The 22,041-nt window shown below is 44.6% G+C and overlaps 1 protein-coding gene across 1 annotated transcript; it reads right to left on the reverse strand.

The window, feature by feature from the left end:
• Window positions 1-89: 89 nt before the first annotated feature.
• Window positions 90-19,812, reverse strand: YWHAE (tyrosine 3-monooxygenase/tryptophan 5-monooxygenase activation protein epsilon). Its single transcript, XM_030233411.2, has 6 exons — window positions 19,618-19,812; window positions 10,272-10,471; window positions 5,492-5,598; window positions 4,930-5,136; window positions 4,255-4,391; window positions 90-1,003 (listed from the first exon to the last, which is right to left on the reverse strand). Exons 1-6 carry the CDS (start codon window positions 19,679-19,681, stop codon window positions 951-953), a joined length of 768 nt encoding a protein of 255 aa, XP_030089271.1. The 5' UTR covers window positions 19,682-19,812; the 3' UTR covers window positions 90-950.
• Window positions 19,813-22,041: the final 2,229 nt, after the last annotated feature.

The following is a 22,041-nucleotide window of genomic DNA, read 5'->3' on the forward strand; positions in this document are numbered from 1 at the left end:
GCTGCTCCTGCTGCTCTCTCCCCCTCCACCTGTTCCTAGTACAAGCAACAAAGGAAAGTTATTCTTCTAAAAGAAATTCATAGTGATGGTTGGCATTTTTAATTTAGGTTTGTTTTATTTAAGTTTAATGTTAATTCCATGCTGTGTTTCAGTAAGAACAATACAGATTCTGTATCTGTGGCTCCAGTCAGATATCCAGTAGTACAAATTAGCTTCAAGTTACACATACTGAACAAAAGAGGTTGAGCGAGCGAAGGGAGATGGGGAGAGGGGAGGGAGAAAAGAAAAAATATTGAACACGCATGCAGGCTTATCAATGCCACCTTCAATGCTAACCTGCTTGGAGGGAAAGTAAAGAACAGGCAAGAATGAGCAGCCACGGATTGTTGAACTGTTACCAGCACCATGATTTTCAGCAACATTTCAGCAGTTTGGAAACTTTTTGTTTTTATACAGTAAAACCACTACAATAAATGTCCCAAATGCAACCTTGCAACTTCAAGCTAAACACCCAATTAAGTTGAAACATTGGTATAAAATTCAGTTTAAACAGTTATAAAAAAAGAAAGATGCCACCACATGAGCACTACCTGGCCAGGACCAATCTCTCCCTACACGGCCTTCAGGTGTCACATCCAGGTCTGATGGCAATGTCACCACAGCTGGCAGAGACAATACAGTAATGCTGAAAGAGCCTTTACGCAGTCCTGTTAGTGTCTTAAAGAACCTAAAAGCTGGCACCAGTAAAATCCACAGAAATTCACTCTTGCCTTTAAGAACTTTTAAACTGTGTAAAAAAAATAAAAATAAAGAAACCCAACAGGGCAGGAACCTAAATTCTGAGACCCAATGTAAAAGTCAGATTTGGTGGTTCTCAGAGTGACACTGAGGGTTTTTGTGGGGAAGGGGGAGGGTGGTCAGAGATGGGTTCTCTTGTTGGCCTTTGTGTCTCACTGGTTTTCATCTTCCACATCCTGCAACGCTTCTTTATTCTGTTCTTCACCTGTGGAAGTGGGAAGAAGGAAGTAAAATGTTACCATTTAAAACTGAGAGCTGCAGAACAGCTTAACAAGCACCTAGAGATTAATATTTTCATGCAGTACACGCTCACTCTCCCACTCCACACCGCCAGCTCCAGAGTGAAGCATTCCCATGGAAACGAAGCCTTGGAATCACCTGCACCCTCACACACAACTGCAGCCAGGCCATTAGAACATGGGAGGACAAACAAACCCAGCCCTGGAAACTGACACCACTCAGGTGAGCAGGGCCTGGACAGCCCAGGCAGAAACCATGGCAACAGCTGTGGATCAAAAGCCTTGGATCTGGAAATCCCTTCCCCAACCCTAATCTCTTTTCCTGCCCAAGCCCACTCAAGCCTCAACAGAAAAGTACTTCAGGGAATTTTATACAGTTACACTGATGGCAGGAGTTACCAAAGGTATGAAAAACACCCTACTGTGACTCCAACCTAGTAAGAAACCCTGGTTTAAGGTCATTAACAAAAAACATCTTGTGGAAATGAATGTCTCAGTTCAACCAGGCTGTGCCACGCAGGGGAATGGGGGTGTCCATGAGACTCCTGCAGTTCGGTTACACTCCAGCTGCCCCAGGGAGCTCCATGCAACACCTTCTGCAGGGCTTTACCAAAATTCTGCTGCAACTGGGCAAGTTCCAGGTACCTCAGCTGGGGCCATCACACATGCACAAGTCACTTAATTGATAAGGGAGGCTGAAAAAATGCTTACAATTATCTGTAACCACACAAGATGGGACTCTCTTAAGGGCAATAAACAGAAATTAGTAATTAAAAAGTTAATTTGCAATAAAACCCAATCAAATGAGACTGGTAACTTCCAGCAGAAAACCAGAATGTTTGCTCAGAGCATGTCCAGATTCAGGATTACCACCAGGTACAACAGGAAGTAGATTTTGGAAGAGGGGGCCTAGAACACAGGACATTCAACAACAGTAAAGTCTATAGACAGAATTCTATTTAAGAGAGGAAAGCAGAGGCTTTAACCCAGACTAGAAGATCTGAGCATGCTCTAACCAACACTTGAGCAAATATTCCTCTACCAGGCCACTGTGAAGTACTTCCCATGGCCAAATATTCTTCTATCCATCCAGGTTTGCAGCTCAGTTCCCAAACACGTGAGTTACTCTGGATCCTAGTCAAGCACATCATCCCTGGGCAGGGGACAGGTGCCACAGGAGTGGCAGCAGGGACACAAGCATTTGTCAGCAGCAGGTGACAGAGGCAGGCACTGTTAGTGACAGGAAAACTGACACTGAAAACTCCAGTGAGCCACAACAAGAGACTTACAAAGTAGAGTTTTTAGGAAATGAACAGTTGGACTTTCCTTTAGGAATCTATACAGCAGGAAAGAAGGGGAGAACAGGAATCATATGGAGATGGCATTACAAGTGTGGAAATAAACTCAACAGTCATCTGGGCCATGGGAAAGCTACAGGGATTGGGATGGGAGTGCAGCAGCTGGGTCATGCCAGGCTTTACATCCCTACATGGCTGAAATGGAAAGAAGGAAAAGCTTAATGCCACAGAACAAGCCCTTCTAAGCCTCTCCCATCCCCTGGAAACTGCTAATTGTGCCACTATTGATTTATTGTTCAAGGGCTCTGCTCATTTGGGAATATGGAGCTCTGGAAGCATCAGCTGGAAATGCACTCAGAGTATTAGCAAAGTATGAGAAACTTAACTCTGCACCCGTGTCTAAACATTCTACATAATCACTTTTCTGGATCCAAAGAATTCCACCACGATTTCAAGCAGTCCTAGAGTATTTTCAATTCTGTCATCGTTATCCTTCTGGCACCAGTAGCCAGGAGAACCTGAACTACTTCAGGAAGAACAAAAACCTCTATTTTCCATGCTGTGGAGCAAGAAATTCAGATCTCTGTTTATTTTTTCAAAATCTAAAGAGCCTGCAAGTAATCCTGTGGAACTTCTACAATATCCAAGATCCATGAGAGACATCAACCATGGACAAATCAGGAACTTTTGGAAGACACTGGTACTATCCCACACTGACCCAACCTTGTTACTCCACTAAAATGGCTTCCACAGACTACCAGGGTATTTGGCCCCAATAAAAAAAGTAAAGGTTGTATCTAAATTGAGGGAATGTGAAACACATTTCTCCTCTCCAATGCCTACCCATGGCAAGGAAGGGATTCAACACCTGCAGTGTTTTAGAGAAAAGTCTACAGATCCATCCAGGGTCCATCCTGCACCAGAGACAATCCTTGAAAATGGAGGTGCAAGAGCCTCAAACACTGGGATGTGGAGTAAACCAGGAGCCAAGACCCCACACATTTACAGCATTCCCAGTCTCAGCAGCCCAAAGAGCAGAGAGAGGAGCTATGGAGTAACAACACTTCAAAACAAACCCATCACCCTACATAAAAACAGGAAACTGGGAAAAGTGAAGAGATTCTACATTTACTTTCAGATGGACACATCACCAATAAAATACCCCCAAGAATGCTGTGTGGCTACAAGGAACAGTTTACCAAAAATTTAAGACACTCACATATTTATGTGAAGTTCAGCAGTGCTGTTTCTAAGCTCTGGGCATTTACAGGTACCCAAAATAATCTGAAAAGGACTTATTTCTTCCCTTCCAAGTTAAAAGTAAAAGAAGTCAGCTCTTTTCCTTTGTCTATCCAAGAGAGAAACCCTAAAATGAGCAGATTTATACTAACATTGAATGTGAAAGTTTAAGTGTTGGGAAAGTCCATTCAGTGTGCCAAAAACTTCAAAAATGTGTGCTATCCTTTGCAGTGAACAGAAGCAATCCCTGTCCCACCCTCTGGTACTGCCAGGGGACACCTTAGGCATTTGCTCTGGCAATGAGAATATGGAGTGACCTGGAATGAAGGGGAACTAAAGCATTTGCAGTGCTTCCTCCTGCACTGGGGGTTCACATCTGCTTGGAATGACAGCCAGAGATGAGCATGAGAGAAAGAAAAGATGAAATAAATGAAGTCACTGCTGTGACAGTCATCACAGCTGCCATGTGGGGAGGGACAAACAACCAAGTGCTAATTCCACACCTTCTTCCTTCAAGTGAGAGCCCAAAAGACCCCAGTGTCACCCCTATCGCCTGATTCAGTGTTAAGGTAGGACAGGAGAGTCATTATTGGGAGAGACAGAAGTAAACCATCAAAGGCTCTCCATGTCCACACTCCGTTCCTGGGTCAGGATGAGCTTTTCCAGCAGGACTCACTTACCATCACCCTGCATGTCTGAAGTCCATAGTGTCAGGTTATCACGTAACAACTGCATGATAAGTGTAGAGTCCTTATAGCTTTCTTCACTCAGTGTATCCAGTTCTGCAATAGCATCATCGAAAGCTGCTTTTGCCAACCTGCAATGACACAACAAAGATTTAACAAATATTGCTGAACACAATCCAAAAGCACCACTTAGCACCAGTCACTTTATGTGATTTAAGAAACTTTTTACTCAATATTGGTTTTATTAAGCATTTCTACATCTTGATTAAGTGCTGCTAAAAACTTAGTGTTTCACCACTGCCACTCTGTACATGCTCACAGGTCACAGAAATCAGTGCCACCAACCCTACCTGCCTGTGCAAGACAAGTTAAATCACCTCACACCTTGGGCAGTTTGAGGGCATGCAGAGAGTTAACCTGGCAAGCTCTGAGCTGCCATTAGCTGATCAGTTCAAGGTTCTCACTGTTCTGCCTCTCATACACCATTACTCCCACACAAACAGGTGGCTCTGGACTCCAAAGAAAACAGTGATGGTGAAAATGTTCCCAGTGAACTGACATCAATCACAGCAAACATCAGCAGGAAGAAAGCAGCAAAAGCAGTTACTCCTGGCTTGTCTGGTGTTCACAGAGCATTCCCCTATTCCCACTCTGCCAGCCAGCACCTACCTGCAGGCACGATCAGGAGAATTAAGAATTTCATAGTAGAATACAGAGAAGTTGAGCGCAAGTCCTAAGCGGATGGGATGTGTTGGTGGGAGTTCTGTCATTGCAATATCACTAGCAGCTTTGTAAGCCACCAAGCTGTTCTCTGCAGCCTCCTTCCTGTCATTTCCTGTGGCAAACTCAGCCAGATACCTATGGTAGTCCCCCTTCCTGAGAACAGAAACAGTAGGAAGTCAGTAATCCTTCTTTGCCCACCAGCCATTAAATTTACAGCTGCAATTAAAGTGTGTTTAGATATTCACACCAAGCACTCTGCTGCTCAGTTACTGTCTACACAACACTGCAGTAGGAGCTGAGGGAATTTCAAACCATCACTACAGGACACACCTCCTTTTCTTCTCTTTAAAAGTGTTCAGCTCATGCAAAATAAAAACCAATCAGGGATGTGATTTCTACATCATTAACTCAATTAAAATTGCTGTTTCTTACATCTAAGAGCTGCACAACAGTGTATTTTAAGATTTCTGTCTCTATTTCAGGCCTGTCCTCTAAAAAAGGTACTTACATTTTGTAATAGAAAACCTTGGACTCGCCAGTGTTAGCTGCTGGAATGAGGTGTTTGTCCAGTACATCCAGAATGTCACAACAGATTAACTTCAGTTCAGTCTCAACCTAGTAAAGAAAAATAAAAATGTAACAAAAAATTAGAAGAGGGGCCGGGGTGAGCACCTAAGCCTAAAAGCTTTCAAAAGTACCAAAATATCAAACAGGCAACATCATGAAATGCTAAAGAGGGCTAAGACAGAAGAAAAATAAAATGCAGCTGCTCCAAAGGTGCATTAAGCAAAACAGTTCTGCACATTCAGCTGGCACACACAAGAGGCAGGGACTGATGAATGATGAAATGTGGAACTGAACAGTGAAATTGCAAATTCCTTGGAAGACATCTTGCTAGACCATTGCATTAAGTTTGTTTCAGGATGTAATTCCTTACTGCAAGGCTTGCACAACTCAATTCCTTCCATTTTTGATCCCAGAAGGCTGCCCTAAAAGTGGCAACAGCAAAGGGGACAATTTGAAGGTAATTAACCTGAATCGGCTCAACTCCATTATACCCCAAAGTTAAATGGCACCTTCACAACAGGTTCTAGTGAGTCCTTGGAGGCAAAGCTCTAAAAATAGAGCCTTAAGACAAAAATCATGGAGTATCAGAACAGAATCAAGATGTGCCACACAAACAAAGGTCAGGTACAAGATGAAAATAAGCTCCAGAAGCAGGTGAAAAACACAAAGCACAGAACTCAGTGAAAAAGCAGAAATCATCAACACTAACAGTGAAATCTGTGGCCAAAACCACAGTATATAAAGCCTCATTTAAAAACAGATACTGGATTTGAATAGTCTGAACTGAAAACAGTCACATGAACCTCCATTTTTTCCAGTTCCAAACATAAAGCAAGGTCTATGAGGTCAGGGTTTACCACAGAGAGTTTCACACCTGCAAGCAAAGAAACTGAGCACACCAGAAAAGCTGAAACCCCTCCTGTGCCATCAGCACTGCCCAAACCAGATGGGCTCTGAGCCCCCAGGTCAGCCCAGTAGGAGTGGTTGGTTTAAAGCACACAGTCACCCATCCATGCTGCTTTTTCATGATTTCACAGAGACTTTCACAGCTACAGCTGAAGAGAACTCTGGCTCAAGCTAATTTCATATAAAGGAGAGATTTCAAGCAAATGCATGAAAGAAATTACCAGGAACTGCAAGTCTTGGATCACAGGAGCAGCACCACTCACTCCATCATCCCTTCCTATCCTCCCACCCAAGCATTTGCTTTCTCCTTCTTCCTTTAAGCATTTTCCTTGCTATGTAATCCTTTTATCACCACACAGCTCCCAAACTATCTGGGTTTGTAACCACAGCAGTTATACCCAAAAGGCGTGCAAATTACAGATCCAAAATAAATAATCAACTGGCACATACACACACACACACACACACACACACACACTGACTTGTACAAAGTAACAATTTGCAAAAGTTCCTTTAGGTAAATTAACTGTCAGCAAATTTCATGGACAAATGTCAGAATGCCCTGACATTCACAGGAAGAATAAGATGCTGTACTTAATTATGTGACAAATGCTTAAGAAAGGTGCTGAAATATGGTCACTTGAGGAGAATCTACTTCATATATTCTTGGGCTACAAAAGCTATAAAACCTTTGGCCAGCAGTCAGTTCCTGCAAACTTCTTTCCTCTTGATCCTCTTTTTCAATGACTTCTTTTGCAGAGAGATCTTCAGCAAAACTGCAAAGAATTAAACCAGTTTCTAATCCTCTTTAGTTAAATAACCATACATGTACAAACTCTATTTCATCTCAGACAGACCTTTTCCAGCTTTGCTTAAAGGATCAGTCACAGTTATCAGAGATCAGCTGCTGTCCAGGGCAATGGAAATGTCCTGAGCAAGCTTAGTTTAAAAAGATTTAATATAAATCAAGGTGATTAAGAGTAAAACAAATAAACAAAAAGCCCACAACAAAACTAAAAGCTCTTGTACAAAAAGGATCAGTTCCAGACAGAGTGGCTCAGTGAGCACTCTCTAAGAAGGGGGGATGGAGGAGAGCCTGGCAGCTCCCCAACAGACAGCCCAGGCTGGAAGTCAGAGCACTGGAAACACACATTCCATGTGCCACATCTCCAGAGCAGGAAGGGGAAGGTCACTACCTGTGCTATGGTGTGGCAATGGATCTGGTTTAACTGCAAGGGAGGGAACTGCACAGTGTGCAGCCACACCCCACTGCAGCCTCTCCAGGATGAAGAGCACAAGCCTCAGTGTGCTCTCATCAGAGACACAGCCAGATGAGAAATTCAGGAGCTTCTGTGTATCCAAACGGCCACAGGAGGCAGGAGAGCAGCCTGTCTACAAAGGAAGCACCTAAGTGGCATTTTCCCTCATGGCTATGGATGTGTTTGGCTCCATTCAGCTGAAGTGCCTTGGGAAGAGGCACAGTCTGGTGTCTTTCATCTCTCACCACTGCCCAGTGCACACCTGAGACAAGCCAAGCCCTGCCCTGCCCTCCCAGCACCACCATCCCTGGAGTTCTGCCCCAGGTCACACTGGCCACTAGGTCAAAAATGTCAACAGGAGCCATGAGCTGAATTACAGTAAATACTGACATACACCCAACCCAACAAAGAATTACTTTCACAAAAACCACTACAGAAACTTTCAATTCCTACTGGAGCAGCACTCTACAGCGGAGCAAGGTCACTCACAGCTGCTTCTGGTAGATGAGAAATGTGTCTTTCAGAGATGCTGGTTTTCTCCAACCCCCCAGTGCTTTAAACTTGACCTTGTTGGCCCCCAGAGATGGTCTGGGGGTTGGGGGTAAAGGTTTGGTTGGTTGGGCTTTTTTCCCTTCTTCAGAGCCTTTCAAGTCTGAAAAAGGTTTTCCCAGCAATGAACTCACTCTGGAAAATGCCACAATAGGTGAATTTGTTCACAAGGGAATCACAGCGAGCAGAATTCTGCTGGAAGCTGTTTCTTCAGGGAAGCACTGAGCACAACAGGGCAGGAGTGCTACTGGTGAGCAGTGACAGTGAGCAGCATCCAAACCTGTGCCATGTTCCTTCCTGCTCCCAGGCCATCCTGCCAAACCATTCACACTCAGAGCAGATGCCAACCCATATTAAGTGTCCCAACAGCTACTAAGAGGATCTGGCTTTCAGCAACAGATGATGATCAGGAACCTCTTGTAAAAGTCCCTGAGGAGCTGGGCAGACACAGCCACCCTTCCTCCAGCGTGGAACCAGTGACAGAGTTCAGTGCACTGCTCCTCCTGTGCAGCTCTGAAAGCTGCTCCCTTTGAGGATTCCACAGCTCAACACCCTGTTGGCATAACACTGACTTCATGTGGCCTCTCCATCTCTTCAGACACCTCAAGCACTACAAACTTGTACTTCTTGCACCCCAGTCCATCAAGAATGGCACACATCCTTTACAAAAAGAGATGCAGAACAAAGGCTATTTCTAGAGTCCTTTCAAAACCAGGAGAAAAGTCTTTTCATCATTAAAGGATCTCTGGCAGAAGATGATAACCACCCACAAAACCCTGTGCAAAAGAATCTGGAAACACACAATGTAAAATTTAATCACTGGATAGCTGTTGTCTTGTTTTCTATGTTCTTTTAGGAAACACCCATCAAGAAAAGGTTATTTGGGACTGTATGTAACTGGCAGAGTCTCATCCCATCAGCATGCCAGCATAAAATTAGAAACTCACAACTTTAACAATTCCATGGAGCAACAGAAACCCTGTGAGTCAACAGAAAGTAGACAGAGCCATTCCTGGGAGAAGATTTCCAAGCCAAGATCATTTCCATTGCTGGTATATGAATCAGTGCCAGGTGATATAACAGACTCCACTGTTTCTCTGGAAGTGAAGATGTGAACCATGTGGAGGCACTTGTCCTCAAATAATGGAGATGAAGTCTCTGCAGAAATGTGTGGGATTTAAATAGTATGTGAGGCTGCCTGCTCCATGCTAAACCATCATTTAGGGCAGGGGGAACAACAGCTCACTGAGAGCCGGAGGTTTCATTAGCCCTTACCAATGGAAGTTAGAGCTTGCTGCAAGCTCTCCATTTTAGGTAAAGCTGCACACACTGACTAAGTCAGCATGAAGTTATGTGGATCAATTTTTCCCTCTCTCCAGAGAGAGAAAACAGCAAGGCCCTGGAGGTTGCTACACACACAAGTTTCACAGCTGGGATGACCAGGACATGCCCAGGAACAGGAGTGACAGAAGACAAGGAGCCAAGAAGAGCCTGAAGAACCTTCCCCAAGGACATTTCAAGTGTTAATGTTTTGAACTCTCTAGGACAGAGAACTGGAATCACAAGAAGTGCCACTGTATGATCCAAAGCAACTTTTATAGGAAGTGGAAGTTTAACAGCCAAACACCTCCTTTGACAGGGTTAATCAAAAGAAGTGGCTTGGGGTCAGTGAGGTTGGAGGGGAAGGAATGAGGCCTCCTGAGCAGGTGGAGCCTCCCACCTGAGTAAGCAGGGAAGTGCCAGTGCAGTTCAAATGCTTGGCAGAGCTGCTGATGCACTGAGGGAAAGCCCTCCCTCTCCTGAGCCTGCTGCCCTTCTGAGTGTTTATACAGCAACACCACAGCTCTCCCCTTCACCAAGAGATTCATTCTCCAGATAAGGAACAAGCTCCAGCCTGCCACCCCATTCCAGGTCAGCACAGCACAGGCCATCTGGAACAGCAGGGCAGTTTATGGCAAGGGGACCAGAACTAAATGACATTTTGTTGTAAGACCAACTCCATCTTACCATTTGCCGATATTCCCGAATCATTTTTAATTTGTCTTCTCCACCTTTGTTTTCTTCTTTCTGTTCAATGCTGCTGATTATTCTCCAGGAAGCTCTCCTGGCTCCAATCACATTTTTATATGCGACAGAAAGCAGGTTTCTTTCTTCCACTGTCAACTCCACGTCCATTCCAGCCACCTTCTTCATTGACTCAACCATTTCTAGGAGGAAAAGGTCAGGCAATTATTCTCACACCTGAAGCATCTTTCAAATCATTCAGTACAAGCTGTACATTAATGAGAACTTAGGAAATTAATTGGACTCCCTCCTCCTTTAATCCAGCTACTCCTCACTTTTACCCTGCAGTGCTCCAAACAAATCAATCAGCACACACACAAAGGAAGTATCTGATATTCATCTGGCATTTTACAAGGGTTCCAAAAATTAATAACAGTTATCAGCACAACCCTACAGGAATGTTTGTTCTCCAGAGTGCTTTGGAGAAAGCAGAGAACACTGAGAAAACATGAGCAAATGTGATCTGGCTCTTGACACAATCAGGATAAATCTGAGGAATTACAAGATGTTCCACTGATTTTAACTGGAATACAGTATAATGTGGTAATTAACAAAAACATAAAATCCAGATTTGAATACATGTAGAGATGTCTGAGTACTGTTACTAGGAAAGTGAGTCAAAGCTGCAAGATGAGCCTCCAAAAGAAAAGTTTGGTGCTTGGAGTGGTAACAAAGAAGTCATCTTGAGTGTACCCACAGTAACCATATGTACCCATGCCAAGCAGCCATTTACACTGAAAAGTAACACACAAAATATGAATTCATATATATATTTGTATTTTAAGCCTGTTGAAAAGTATTTCTAAACCTGAGGTTAAAACAATCAATACCAAAACCAAAGCCAGCTTTCCTACACTCCAATGAAAACAAAGACTGAACCACTTAAGGAAGGCTGTAACCCTTTCATTATCTAACCACACCGGGATTGTTCAAGACACATCAGAAGAACAGTGTTAAATATACAAATGAAGCTTAACTATCATTTTTTGCCCTCAGATGTCGAAATCACAACCTGAACAGGCATAAGCTACTGCAGCAATGGAGACTGTAGGCTCCCTGGCAGGAACAGTGTTATCAGTCTCCAACAGGTCTCCATATGGGGAGGACAACATTTTATGGTGGCTCTATTTTTATCAGCAGATTTTGCTTCTCTAAATCACAGAAAGTAACAAAAAAAAAATCCACCAAGGGTTTGATAGAACTTGTTGAAAACACCACCCTGCAACTGCAAAATGGTGAGAAGAATCTGAGAGCTGCCCTAGAACACTCCATGCTCACACAATTAATATTAACATAAACATAAGTAATTGATGCCAGCTAAATTACAGGCAATATAATATAGCTACAATTTGCTACTTTAAAAAAGCAAGTACTGTGATTTTTTTTTCCCGAAGGATGACCCATACCATCCCATTCATACAAAGAATCTAGTTAAAAGCTGTGAATTTTAAAAACTATGCAAATTAAGCCATCTCATATTTTGAAGTTTATTAAACAACAGAGCTAAACTCAAGAGAAGATGCCTGAGAGATCCTGCGGACAAAAATGACAATCAGGAATTGAGACTTGCAGTCTTCATGACCTGGGTATCTTTGTCAAGCTCCAGCAAGAAATGCAGGTCTTGTTTCCAAGCCTAACATTTACTGCCTTCAGAGAAGCAACCCAGAGGTTACAGAAGATGCTGCCTTTTCTTTAAAGGGTTTCCATAATTGTGCTTTATCCACTGGGATTAAATACACAGTACTTCAGTCCTACTCCTGGATATACACAATGCTTTTATAGAAAACCTGCCTCTTAATGAAGACAACAGAAATCTCTTCACACTTATCCCATAGAACAATGATATACGTTGAGTAATGAGCCCAGAAGTGTGGAGGTTGAGGAACATGGACAGCAACAGCTCCCAAGATCTTCTGCCCTGTATCAGGAAATTGCAACAACTGGGCCAAAAAGGGCATGTTTTATCAACTGTTCTACAGGTTTCCTTCACAACCTCTTCCTTAGAAGCACATTTCTCTAGAGTGAAAATGTGAAATAAAAAGCTATACGCACAACTTGCTGTTCCCTGTAAATGAGGAGCTGTTTTCAGTGTACATTCAAACATATCATTACCAATTTAATCAACTGCTTGCCTTCTGCAGGATTTTATCTGTTACTAGTCTGAAGATCTACAAACTCTTGAAACAGAGATTAAACCAAATTTAGCTGAGCAATAGCTGGTCCAAAGCCAAACCCAAAACCCTGCCCTACAAGGAGCTCCTGTGTCAGTGTTTCAGTCTGTTGGCAAAGGAGGTCATTACCCACCCTCCTGCAGAGCCACAACCACGGAAACAAGGGAGCCAAAGGAAAACAGACTCACAACTACTCCTTATCAGTAAACAGCCCTTATCACCCCAACATTTTTATGACTGAGTGGTTAGTAAGTTAAATAGATTCCCTGACAAGTGGCAGCCACTGGGAACAGGATGCTAGGGGATGGGGGTGCACCTCAGGTCCCTCCATTTGCTCTGAAGCACAAAGCCCTCAGCTTCAGCACCCCTCACGCTGGGTACAACCTCCCAACACTGACAACAGGAACTGAAAGGTCTCCTCCACAAAGTCTTAATCTTGTCACTAGATCGCCACACAACCACAGATCAGAATCCCACCCATAAACAACCGTCCCACCCAAAAACATTTATCAGTCTTTATTAGTCTACCCACAAAGCTGTTGGATAAAAAGGTTTCTAGTTTAGTTAAGAGCCCAATTTTACTTAAAAATACAAAAATCTGGGCTGACATTTCAACAAGACAAAATATTATGCACATACCTGGGTCTTCCATAGTAAAGCCATAATCCAGCCCTGAAAATTTAAGCCTGATGAAAAATCTTAATACAACACAAGTATCCCCTCCAACAGAAAACAAAAATAAAGTCACCCACACCGGCGACAGAGCAAATTATTTTTTATTTTAAATGCAGTTTTACCTATCTGGAAGTTTCCATAAGGAGGTGGAAAGCTCAGTCAGAGACCACTCAAGACAGAATACAAGTCTGAGATTACATTTCATTAACAAGGATTACTGCAGGAATGACAACTCACTGCATACAAAATCCAGAGACTCTTACACTGCGTTATGGAAAAAGTAGTGTTATGCAGATTCAGAGAGACAGAGACTGTATTTAAGTGGTTAAGATCCAGCCTCTCAGGTGATTGTGGCTGTCACTTACTATGCTACTGTCAGATCATGCCACCATCAGAGCAGGAAATCCCAAAAATGTAAATTGTGGAAGGAGAGGGGAATATTCTGGAGGATGACATGCTTGCCCTAGATTTAGATTATTCCCCAAGCACCTGCTGCTGGTTAAGAAACACCACAACACACAGACACTGCCTGACCAGGTCTGTATATTCTTACGGAAAAGCTGAGACTTCAAACAACTGCCTAAGATACTACAAAACTGTCATGATGGCCAGGCCATTTTTTAGGTTCCTATATTCTACTACTATGATTAAAATGCTGGCTCCCCATTGCAAACCCTGCTGAGTCACCTCCAGCCACCAGGAGGGACACACAGGCAAAGCCTGGATAGCACAAAGGGTTGGGACAGAGTTGGCCGCCTACAAAAGGTTTGTAGAACAGCAAGGTGCAAGGCTTGGGATTGGGGCTTAAAGTGAAAGACAAAGAATAAGCCTTACTCTAAGCTAAAAAATAATGGGGAAGTTTAATCTTTTCTACTGCCCTTATCTAAGGACAATAAAGCAAACCTGGATCTTTGAGATTCTAAGCTGCTGCCCAGTACCTATTTCAGCACTTCAGGAGCAAAAGGCTGCGAGTGAGCACCCTGTGAGCTGTGAGGAGGTGGAGGACACAGGAGAAAAAACAAATCTTCCCTTGTGCCCACCACAGATGACCACAGACCATGAACAGTACTCAAAGACTCAGTACAAGTGTTAGCCTTGTACTTGTTCATTCTTGCAATGAACAAAAGATGATCAGAAACAAGTCACAGGAACTTGAAGTGTCTGACCCTAAACTGTTGTGCGTAACCTTCAGTCAGGGCTTTAATAGCAGCAGCAAACACAAAGTGGTTCACACTGTTCATTTGAGAAGGGTTCCAGCAGACACTCAAGGGGACCTACAACACCATGAACCTAATACTCACTAGGGGTCAAGTCAATGGGAATTACATTTAAAAAACCCCTGGAATAAGTGGGCATATGCATAATCATTATATTGTAGAGCACGGCCTTCCATTATGCCTCACAAATCTAGTGGAATGCTTTGAACAAGTGAAGCACATGGACAAAGAGACATAATTGGAAGAGTCTACCTGGATTTCCCAAAGGCATTTGACAAGGTCCCTCACCCAAGGTTCTTTAAGGAACTCAACTGCCATGGGATAGGAAGGAAAGTCCTCACATGGATAAACACTTGGCTGAAAGACAGGAAACAGGGCATGAATATGAGACTGAAGTGCTGAGAACAGAGAAAGCCCACCAGTGGAATCACAAGGGACCGGTGCTGGAAGCAGGCTGACATTTCTGAGGGAGCCACAGAAACAGAAGCAAATAAGAAGTACTATCTAGTAATAGATAGTAAACTCCTAGGAACAAACATAAGAACTGAAGAAATAGAGGCAGGTGTGTTTTCTTCAGTAAGAGATGAATGCAACTCTGCAGATTAATGCCACAGACTGCATTTCCCACAGCTACAGACCTAGATCAGTGTGCACCACCCTACTCACTACACTGATGAGCTCCAAATTCAACCAAGTGGAAGATCAGCTTATCTTTCCATCCATCAGGAACTCCCCTGAACACACCATGACACTGCCTGCATAAGGATTTTCTGTTCTCTTAGGGAATCCTGTGTTTGGCATCCAGAGATGGCTGAACCCATCCCTACTGATTCCCTCCTTCCAGCTCAACACCCCTCTGACCTCTCAAATGGCTCATTCAGGTCACCAGCTCAGACAACTACTCACAAGGGAAAAAAAAAAATCCTGCTTTTTATTTAGAGAACTGAACTGGTTCTAAGGGTCAGACCAGAATTCAAGCACAAATGAGAAGCATTCCTTATCACAATATGCAAGTTTTACACAAATGAGCATAAAAGAACCTAACAGGTGGATTCCCAGTTAAGACAAGCAACCTGCACAGTGGCTTGATGATGATTTTGTGGACAAAGCAGAGGGTTATACTGCTATTCCTTGTGTAAGGTTTCTAACAGCTGGTGCAGTCAAAACCCTTCCAAACCCGACAGCATGACTCTGCAATAAACAGTCCTGTACCTTTACACACTTGGAGAAACACAGGTTAGGGCCAAGTTATCCTAGCAACGGTGGGATTTTCTGCATGATCAATTGTATAGTCTACCACAAGTCCTTCTTGCAACAAGAACATTTTTAAATCATTCCTCTAATCTGTTCAAGCTGTGGACATTTACTTTTCCAAATCAAGAGGATTTCCCCACTATTTCTAACAAACATTTCAGTTTGAAAGCAAACATTTTAAGCCTGGCCTATAAAGATCATAAATCTCTCCCTTTATTGAGATCTGCTACTGAGCAATCCTCTAATACTGAAAACCAGTTCAGCTTCTGGGCTCCTTGCAGAGGACCTCACCATCCAAATGTAGAATTCTGTCTCCTTTGTCTGCTCCTGGTACCTCAGGAAATTCAAGAAGGCCATTACAGACAAAGGCTCTCTCACACAACTGCTCATAATCACAAGTCAATTTATGTCCCAGTATGTACAACTCCCACTTAAAGAAATGTACAGTCTTATTCCTTTAGCACCATCTTGCCCATATTTTAACTGTTGGATTCCTACAATTCTTAGGGATATGCTGAGATTTTTCTGTCTTTTATCTCAGAGACAGCAGTCACACCCCACATCGCTACAGCAGTAAGAGCTTTAACAGAGTAAGTAGTAACCATTAATAGGGAGAGGACCCAAAAAACTGAAGTGTGCTTGACATCTGCTTGAAAGAGACCAACCCTCTGCAAACCAAAATTAATATGCAACTTGAATTCTAATTTGTGACTTTTTGATTCCTCACTAGGCTCTAAGCTGAAGACCTGTTACTAGGAGACAGATCTTCCTAAAAAGGGTTCAAATCTTGAACTGAACCCACGGCTGCACACATTCCTGCCTCTGTGATAAAGACACATTTCTAAAGACAAAGGAGCCAGCTGTTAGCCTGCTGTGCCAGGAGGCAGGAGACCTGTCCTGGTGGGCCGGGCTTTCCTTACCTGTACCTTGACCTATTCTCTGGTTCTGAGGGCGAGACCCCACCTATTTCACCTCACTCAAGTAATTTACTTCAGGACCTATAGTACAAAGCAGCTGTTGGAAATATCTGCTCATAGACTGCCCTGAGCCATAGCATGTTTCTCACATGAAACAAAGATGCTCCCAGCCCCTACAAAGAGGAATTGGTTTCAATATTCAGCAGAAGTCTACAGGAGTCCTCTACATCCTCTTGATATGAAGAGTTCCACAATATCACTTACTCCAGTTTTTTCCAAAAAAGGAGTCCATTTAGTTATATATTATACTACCAATAAGGAATAGCAGTGAGTGAGATTTCTCACCAGGCTTCCTGTACTGCCAGTAAGCTTCCTGGCATTCTATGATTTGCCATAGCATGCCTAAGCAGATCTGTGAATATAGTCAGACACCCAAATCTCCTAATATATCTCTGGAGATCAGGGTTTAAGTGCTACTTACACTGCAAAAGTACCTAGAAAGTTGTCCTCTTAATCTGGGCCACCATCCTGAGGACAGTACAGGCACAGGACTAGATTCCCAACCGTTCACAAATGCAGCTCCCAAGACTTCAGAAATTCCCTAAGTGGGTCAGGTAAGTAACACCAAAGAAGCCACAGTTGGATGCCCACCATAAGTGCTGCTATAAATGCCATGAGCCATACATAAATAGCAACCCACCATTCTTCCAGTCTCCAGGAGAAAGATGGGACAGAAGTTTACATTTATTCTAATGTTAAACACAAAAAAATTGTCAAACTCATATTTGAATTACCCAAGGGACTTGTATTTCAATCTATCTGTAGCCAGTACTTACCATCACCCCATTTGATATGTGCCCATAATAACTGTGGCCTTATAATTGTGCACCTCAAGGATCAAACTGAGGAGCAAAATTAGGATTAGCTTACTCTTTCCTCATATTGCCTCTCAAATCACTTTGCTCACAGAATTATTCAGCAGTCTCAGCTATGATCTTGGCAGAACTGCATTATTTCACATTAACAAGAACAAATTATGCCAATCATCTTTAATTGTTTCAGCTGAACAGGAACAGAGAATTAAATGATAAAACAGTATCTACAGTACATTTTCTTCCAGGCCATGGACACGAGGGAAGTGAAGATGCATTTAGAGCAGCTGGCAAAATTAGAGGGTGCATCTTAAATTATGTTGACCCAACCTGATTCCTAAAACCTCTGGAAGTCCAAAACCCAGAGCACTGATTTAAACAAGACAACCTTAAGTTCAGTGCTCCCTCCTAAATTGTAACAAGTCTCATGCTCATTCAGAAGCAATACAGCACAACAAGTCTGTTACATTTTGCTCTGGGCAGTTTGTTTAACAAACAGTCATAGTACTGGGAGAACCAAAAGTCCACCCAGGGAAATGCTGCACCAAGGCAATAATCCTTCCTAATCAATTTTTATCAGTTGACAGGAAGTTTGCTTTGCAGATCTGTGTCATGGGGTAGAGTCCCATTACCTTCTAACAAAGTGATTTACTGCTGACTTCAGAAAACCCCAGAAAGACACTCATGCCACAAGAACTCCCAAGGATGATGGTTCCTCCAGTATGTTGGGTTTCCACTCAAACCAAAGCCAACACTTTCATCCCTACCAGGTGGAGAACCCTTCCCTCCTCAGCAGAAGTTGCACACATTCTGTGGAGTATGGGTGTGTTCCTCTGCCCAAGGTAATTATAGTACTCCAATAACTGGTTTCTGGGGGCATTGCCTTTCTCCAAGTCCTTCAGTTATGGCAGAGGCTGCCTTACTGCTTTCCTTCAGTGGTACTCTGAATTCTAAACAATTTTCCAATCAGAACTCTAAATGCATGGAGTCTTACTTAGACCTTCTTTTTCTTTTAGTTTCTCATTTTTTCTCCAAAACGTGTATTTTTCAGATTTTCTGCAATGATGCCATCAGATGTTTTTTAAGCACAACTCTTAAATGTGTCACATAAAAATGTGTCATTTGGTGAGACCTTGCTCATGTTGTCTATAAAAATTGAGGAACAGAAAATATTTGGAGTGTCTTCTTACCTCTCTAAATGAGGTGTTACTGCATTCACACATTCCACTTACATATATTTATTTCACTTCAAATGAGTAATCACAGCTCTCAGGGCAAAGTAACAGTCTCAGAAGAGTCGAGAAAATTAAAGGCCCTTTCTATTATATGCAAGGGAACCATGTTTAAAAGGAACAGTTGCAAGACAGACATTTTTGGGGCAAGAGACACCACCCAAGGTTGCCAGTTCCTCCCCTCTACCCCTGTTCCCCCAGATATTAAATCATCACGGATATTAAATTATCAGGGATAGCACAAAAACTTAAAGAGGGAAAAGGATGAAAAGAAAACGCTGGGAAAGTGAAACAACCTGTAATAATTTCTACCACATAATGAAAGCATATACATTTTCTTTAGGCAGTGAATCATGTACTCGCTCCCTGCAGGGTGAGAACTCGCTCTCTCTGGGTTTGCCAGGGGCAGCAGGATCGCCAGCCGGGGGTAGAGGCAGAGAAAGAAGCGCAGCCCCGTCCCCGGGGACCCCCGCGAGCACGGCCGGTGAGGGGCCGAGGGCCGGGCCCCCCCTCCGAGCGCTCGGCATGGGCGTTGTCTGCGGCGAGCCGCCCTCGCCCTGCTCCGCCCGGCCCGGGGAGCGCGGGGCCGGGGCCGGCCGGACCTCGCGGCGCCGTGAGGGGCAGCAGGGTCTCTCTGTGGGGCCCCCCGAGGCGGGGGCGGCTCCCCTGCCCCCCCCTCCAGGACTCGCCCTTCGCGGCCGCCATTTTATTCCCGGCTCCTGCCGCCACCGCCCCCCGCCCCGGGCCCCGCCCCGGCCCAAGACACCCCCTCGCCCGGGCCCCCCATCCCCGCTTCCAGCGGCCCCTCAGGGCGCTCCCCGTCGCCATTTTGTGTGCGCCCCCTCCTCCGCCCCTGCCCCCCTCCCCCGCCCAGCCGCCATTTTGTGGCCGCTCCCTCCCTCCCTCCCTCTCCCCTCGGCCGTGCACGGCCTCCCGAGCCCGCGCGCTCACCATCGTAGCGCTCAGCCTGCTCAGCCAACTTGGCCTGATAGACGAGGTCCTCCCGATCGTCCATGTCCTACGGGCGGGGCGGCGGCGGGGACTGCGCGGGGCGGATGGCAGCCGATGGGTCCGGGGGGCTCTGCAGCTACCAGCTCGCTGCTCTCCGGGCAAATATGGCGGCAGCGCCTCCTCCCGCTGCATCCGGGCACTCCCGCGGGCGCACGCATGCGCCCCGCCGCCTCCCATGGCAACGGCGGCTCCCTGGCAACGAGCGGGGGGCGGGGTGAGGCGGCATGAGGGGTGAGGCGGCATGAGGGGTGTGAGGAGGGCTGAGGGATAAAGGGATGGGGCGGTGTGAAGGATAAAGCGCAGTGAGACGGGATGAGGGGTGAGGCGGGATGAGGCGGAGTTGGTGTGAGGGTGAGGCGGGACGGATGAAGCGGGGTGAGGGTGAGGCGGGATGGATGAAGCGGTGTGAGGAGTGAGGCGGGATGGATGAAGCGGTGTGAGGAGTGAGGCGGGATGAGGGATAAAGCGGAATGAGACGGAGTTGGTGTGAGGGTGAGGCGGGATGGATGAATCGGGGTGAGGGGTGAGGTGGGATGAGGGATAAAGCGGAATGAGGCGGAGTTGTCAGTGTGAGGGGTGAGGCAGGTTGGATGAAGCGGTGGGGGGGGTGAGGCGGGATGGATGAAGCGGCGTGAGGGGTGAGGCGGGATGAGGAATAATGCGGGATGAAGGATGAGGCGGCCCGGCAATGGCGGGGATGGATCCGCCGTTCCCCCACCCGGCTCTGGCAGGGCCGTGACCGGGCTGTGGGCGAGCGGGGGCAGAGGGCCCGGCCGCCGGTGGAGTTTCCCTCAGTGCGGCTCCATCTCTCCGTATTTGTGCTGCCCTCAAACGCTGACAGCGCTGTTTGAGTTACCCTCTCTCGGTATTTGGGTACAAATCACCGCATGTGCCCCTCATGGAAGGGTGGATCTGTGACGGAAAGGCAGACGGTCAGATACAGATACAGATACCCTGCAGCCTCTCCAGGGTGTTTGCTCTAAGTAGCACCTCCAGTGCTAGCACGTGGTAATTTCAGTTTCAAGAGGCTAGAAAATCTAGAAAGTAAAATTGAATGTTTCATGGGTTCCTCACACAGTATTTCTGAAAAACAAAAGGAGCATTCACTTTAATAACTGAGATAATGCCTTGATTTCTGAAATCAGAATGGTTTTAGAAAGCTAAAAGGGATGATGCATGGCTGGCATTAACCTGATCTTCAAAGATCCCCATCCCTGGGAGTGTTCAAGGCCAGGTTGGACAGGGCTTGGAGCAACCTGGTCTCATGGAAGGTGTCTCTGCCCATAGCAGAGGAATTGGAATGAGTTTTAAGGTCCCTTCCAACCCAAACCATTCCACGATTCTGTGATTTGCTCAGGGCAGCTGTGAATGAAGTCTTGTCTCTTTTCCCAGTGTCTCCCTGGAAGTGCAGACTACAGATGTTCTCCCATCACTTCACTGCTGGGAGAAGAGCACAGAGACCTTGGCAAGTTTGACAGCAGAGACAGAGCTGGCCCTGGCACCTCCTGGACACAAAGTCAGGTATCCCCATTTATTGTATTGTGCCCACTGAAATGGGCTCCTGATGGGTGACTGAGGGCACACACCTTGAACACCATTCAAAGCATTTTTTTCAGTAGTTTATTGCTTGCCTTATTTTTTACAGTTGATAAACAAGAGTTTAGGGTCTGCAAGATCAACATAAGCTTATGCGTTTCTTATAAATAAATCTAAAAACTTGACAGAATTATTTTTATATCACTTGCTCAGGAAATCAATTCTCTGTTTTCAAGGGATATTTAGACCCTCTTTTTCACAGATCAGGATCATCTAATCAGGATTTCTTAAAAACAGATATCAGTGACTAAGGTCACTGAAAATTAGGTGTCAAGTCCAGAAAAAAAATTGCTTTTTTTTGATTTATTTGAAGTAAGACTAGAAAATGCTGATTTTGCTGAAATTGGGAATCATTGTAAACCTTTACTTCTGAATTGCTGGTAAATACATGACACAAATTTAGGCAATCAAAAGGTCCCAGTAGTGCACAGTCACTATCTCTGTGTAAATTTTTAAGACTTGCAAATCACTTCTTCACTCTCTTGACCATAAAAATCTATTTTTCAGCAGAGATTTGGGGAGCTGTGCACAATAAATTAGATTTGGATCAATTTAGGAATTTTTCTGTGATCCTCATGTTCAGCAGGCACTCAGTTCAGCAGGCACTCAGGTTGCAGGGAGTTCAATAATATCAATAAAGCAGGACACTTCAAGCAGATTTAATTGCCAGAAGTGAGGTGCATTCTTGGTACCCTTGCTAAATAATAGCATATTGTCTAAATACTTCAAATTCTTTTGAATGCACTCGTTACAGATGGCATTCGGATA

This window comes from Serinus canaria, chromosome 19, assembly GCF_022539315.1.
Source record: "Serinus canaria isolate serCan28SL12 chromosome 19, serCan2020, whole genome shotgun sequence".
Lineage (NCBI taxonomy): Eukaryota > Metazoa > Chordata > Aves > Passeriformes > Fringillidae > Serinus > Serinus canaria.

What these genes read in the sequence shown, in the direction of transcription:
- YWHAE (XM_030233411.2), bottom strand. Translation starts at nt 19,681, where the DNA reads ATGGACGATCGGGAGGACCTCGTCTATCAGGCCAAGTTGGCTGAGCAG. An exon ending in AAGGTTTTCTATTACAAAAT is followed by an intron (nt 5,137 to 5,491) that starts GTAAGTACCTTT and finishes TTCTGTTCTCAG; the next exon opens with GAAGGGGGACTACCATAGGT. An exon ending in TCTCCTGATCGTGCCTGCAG is followed by an intron (nt 4,392 to 4,929) that starts GTAGGTGCTGGC and finishes GTGTCATTGCAG; the next exon opens with GTTGGCAAAAGCAGCTTTCG.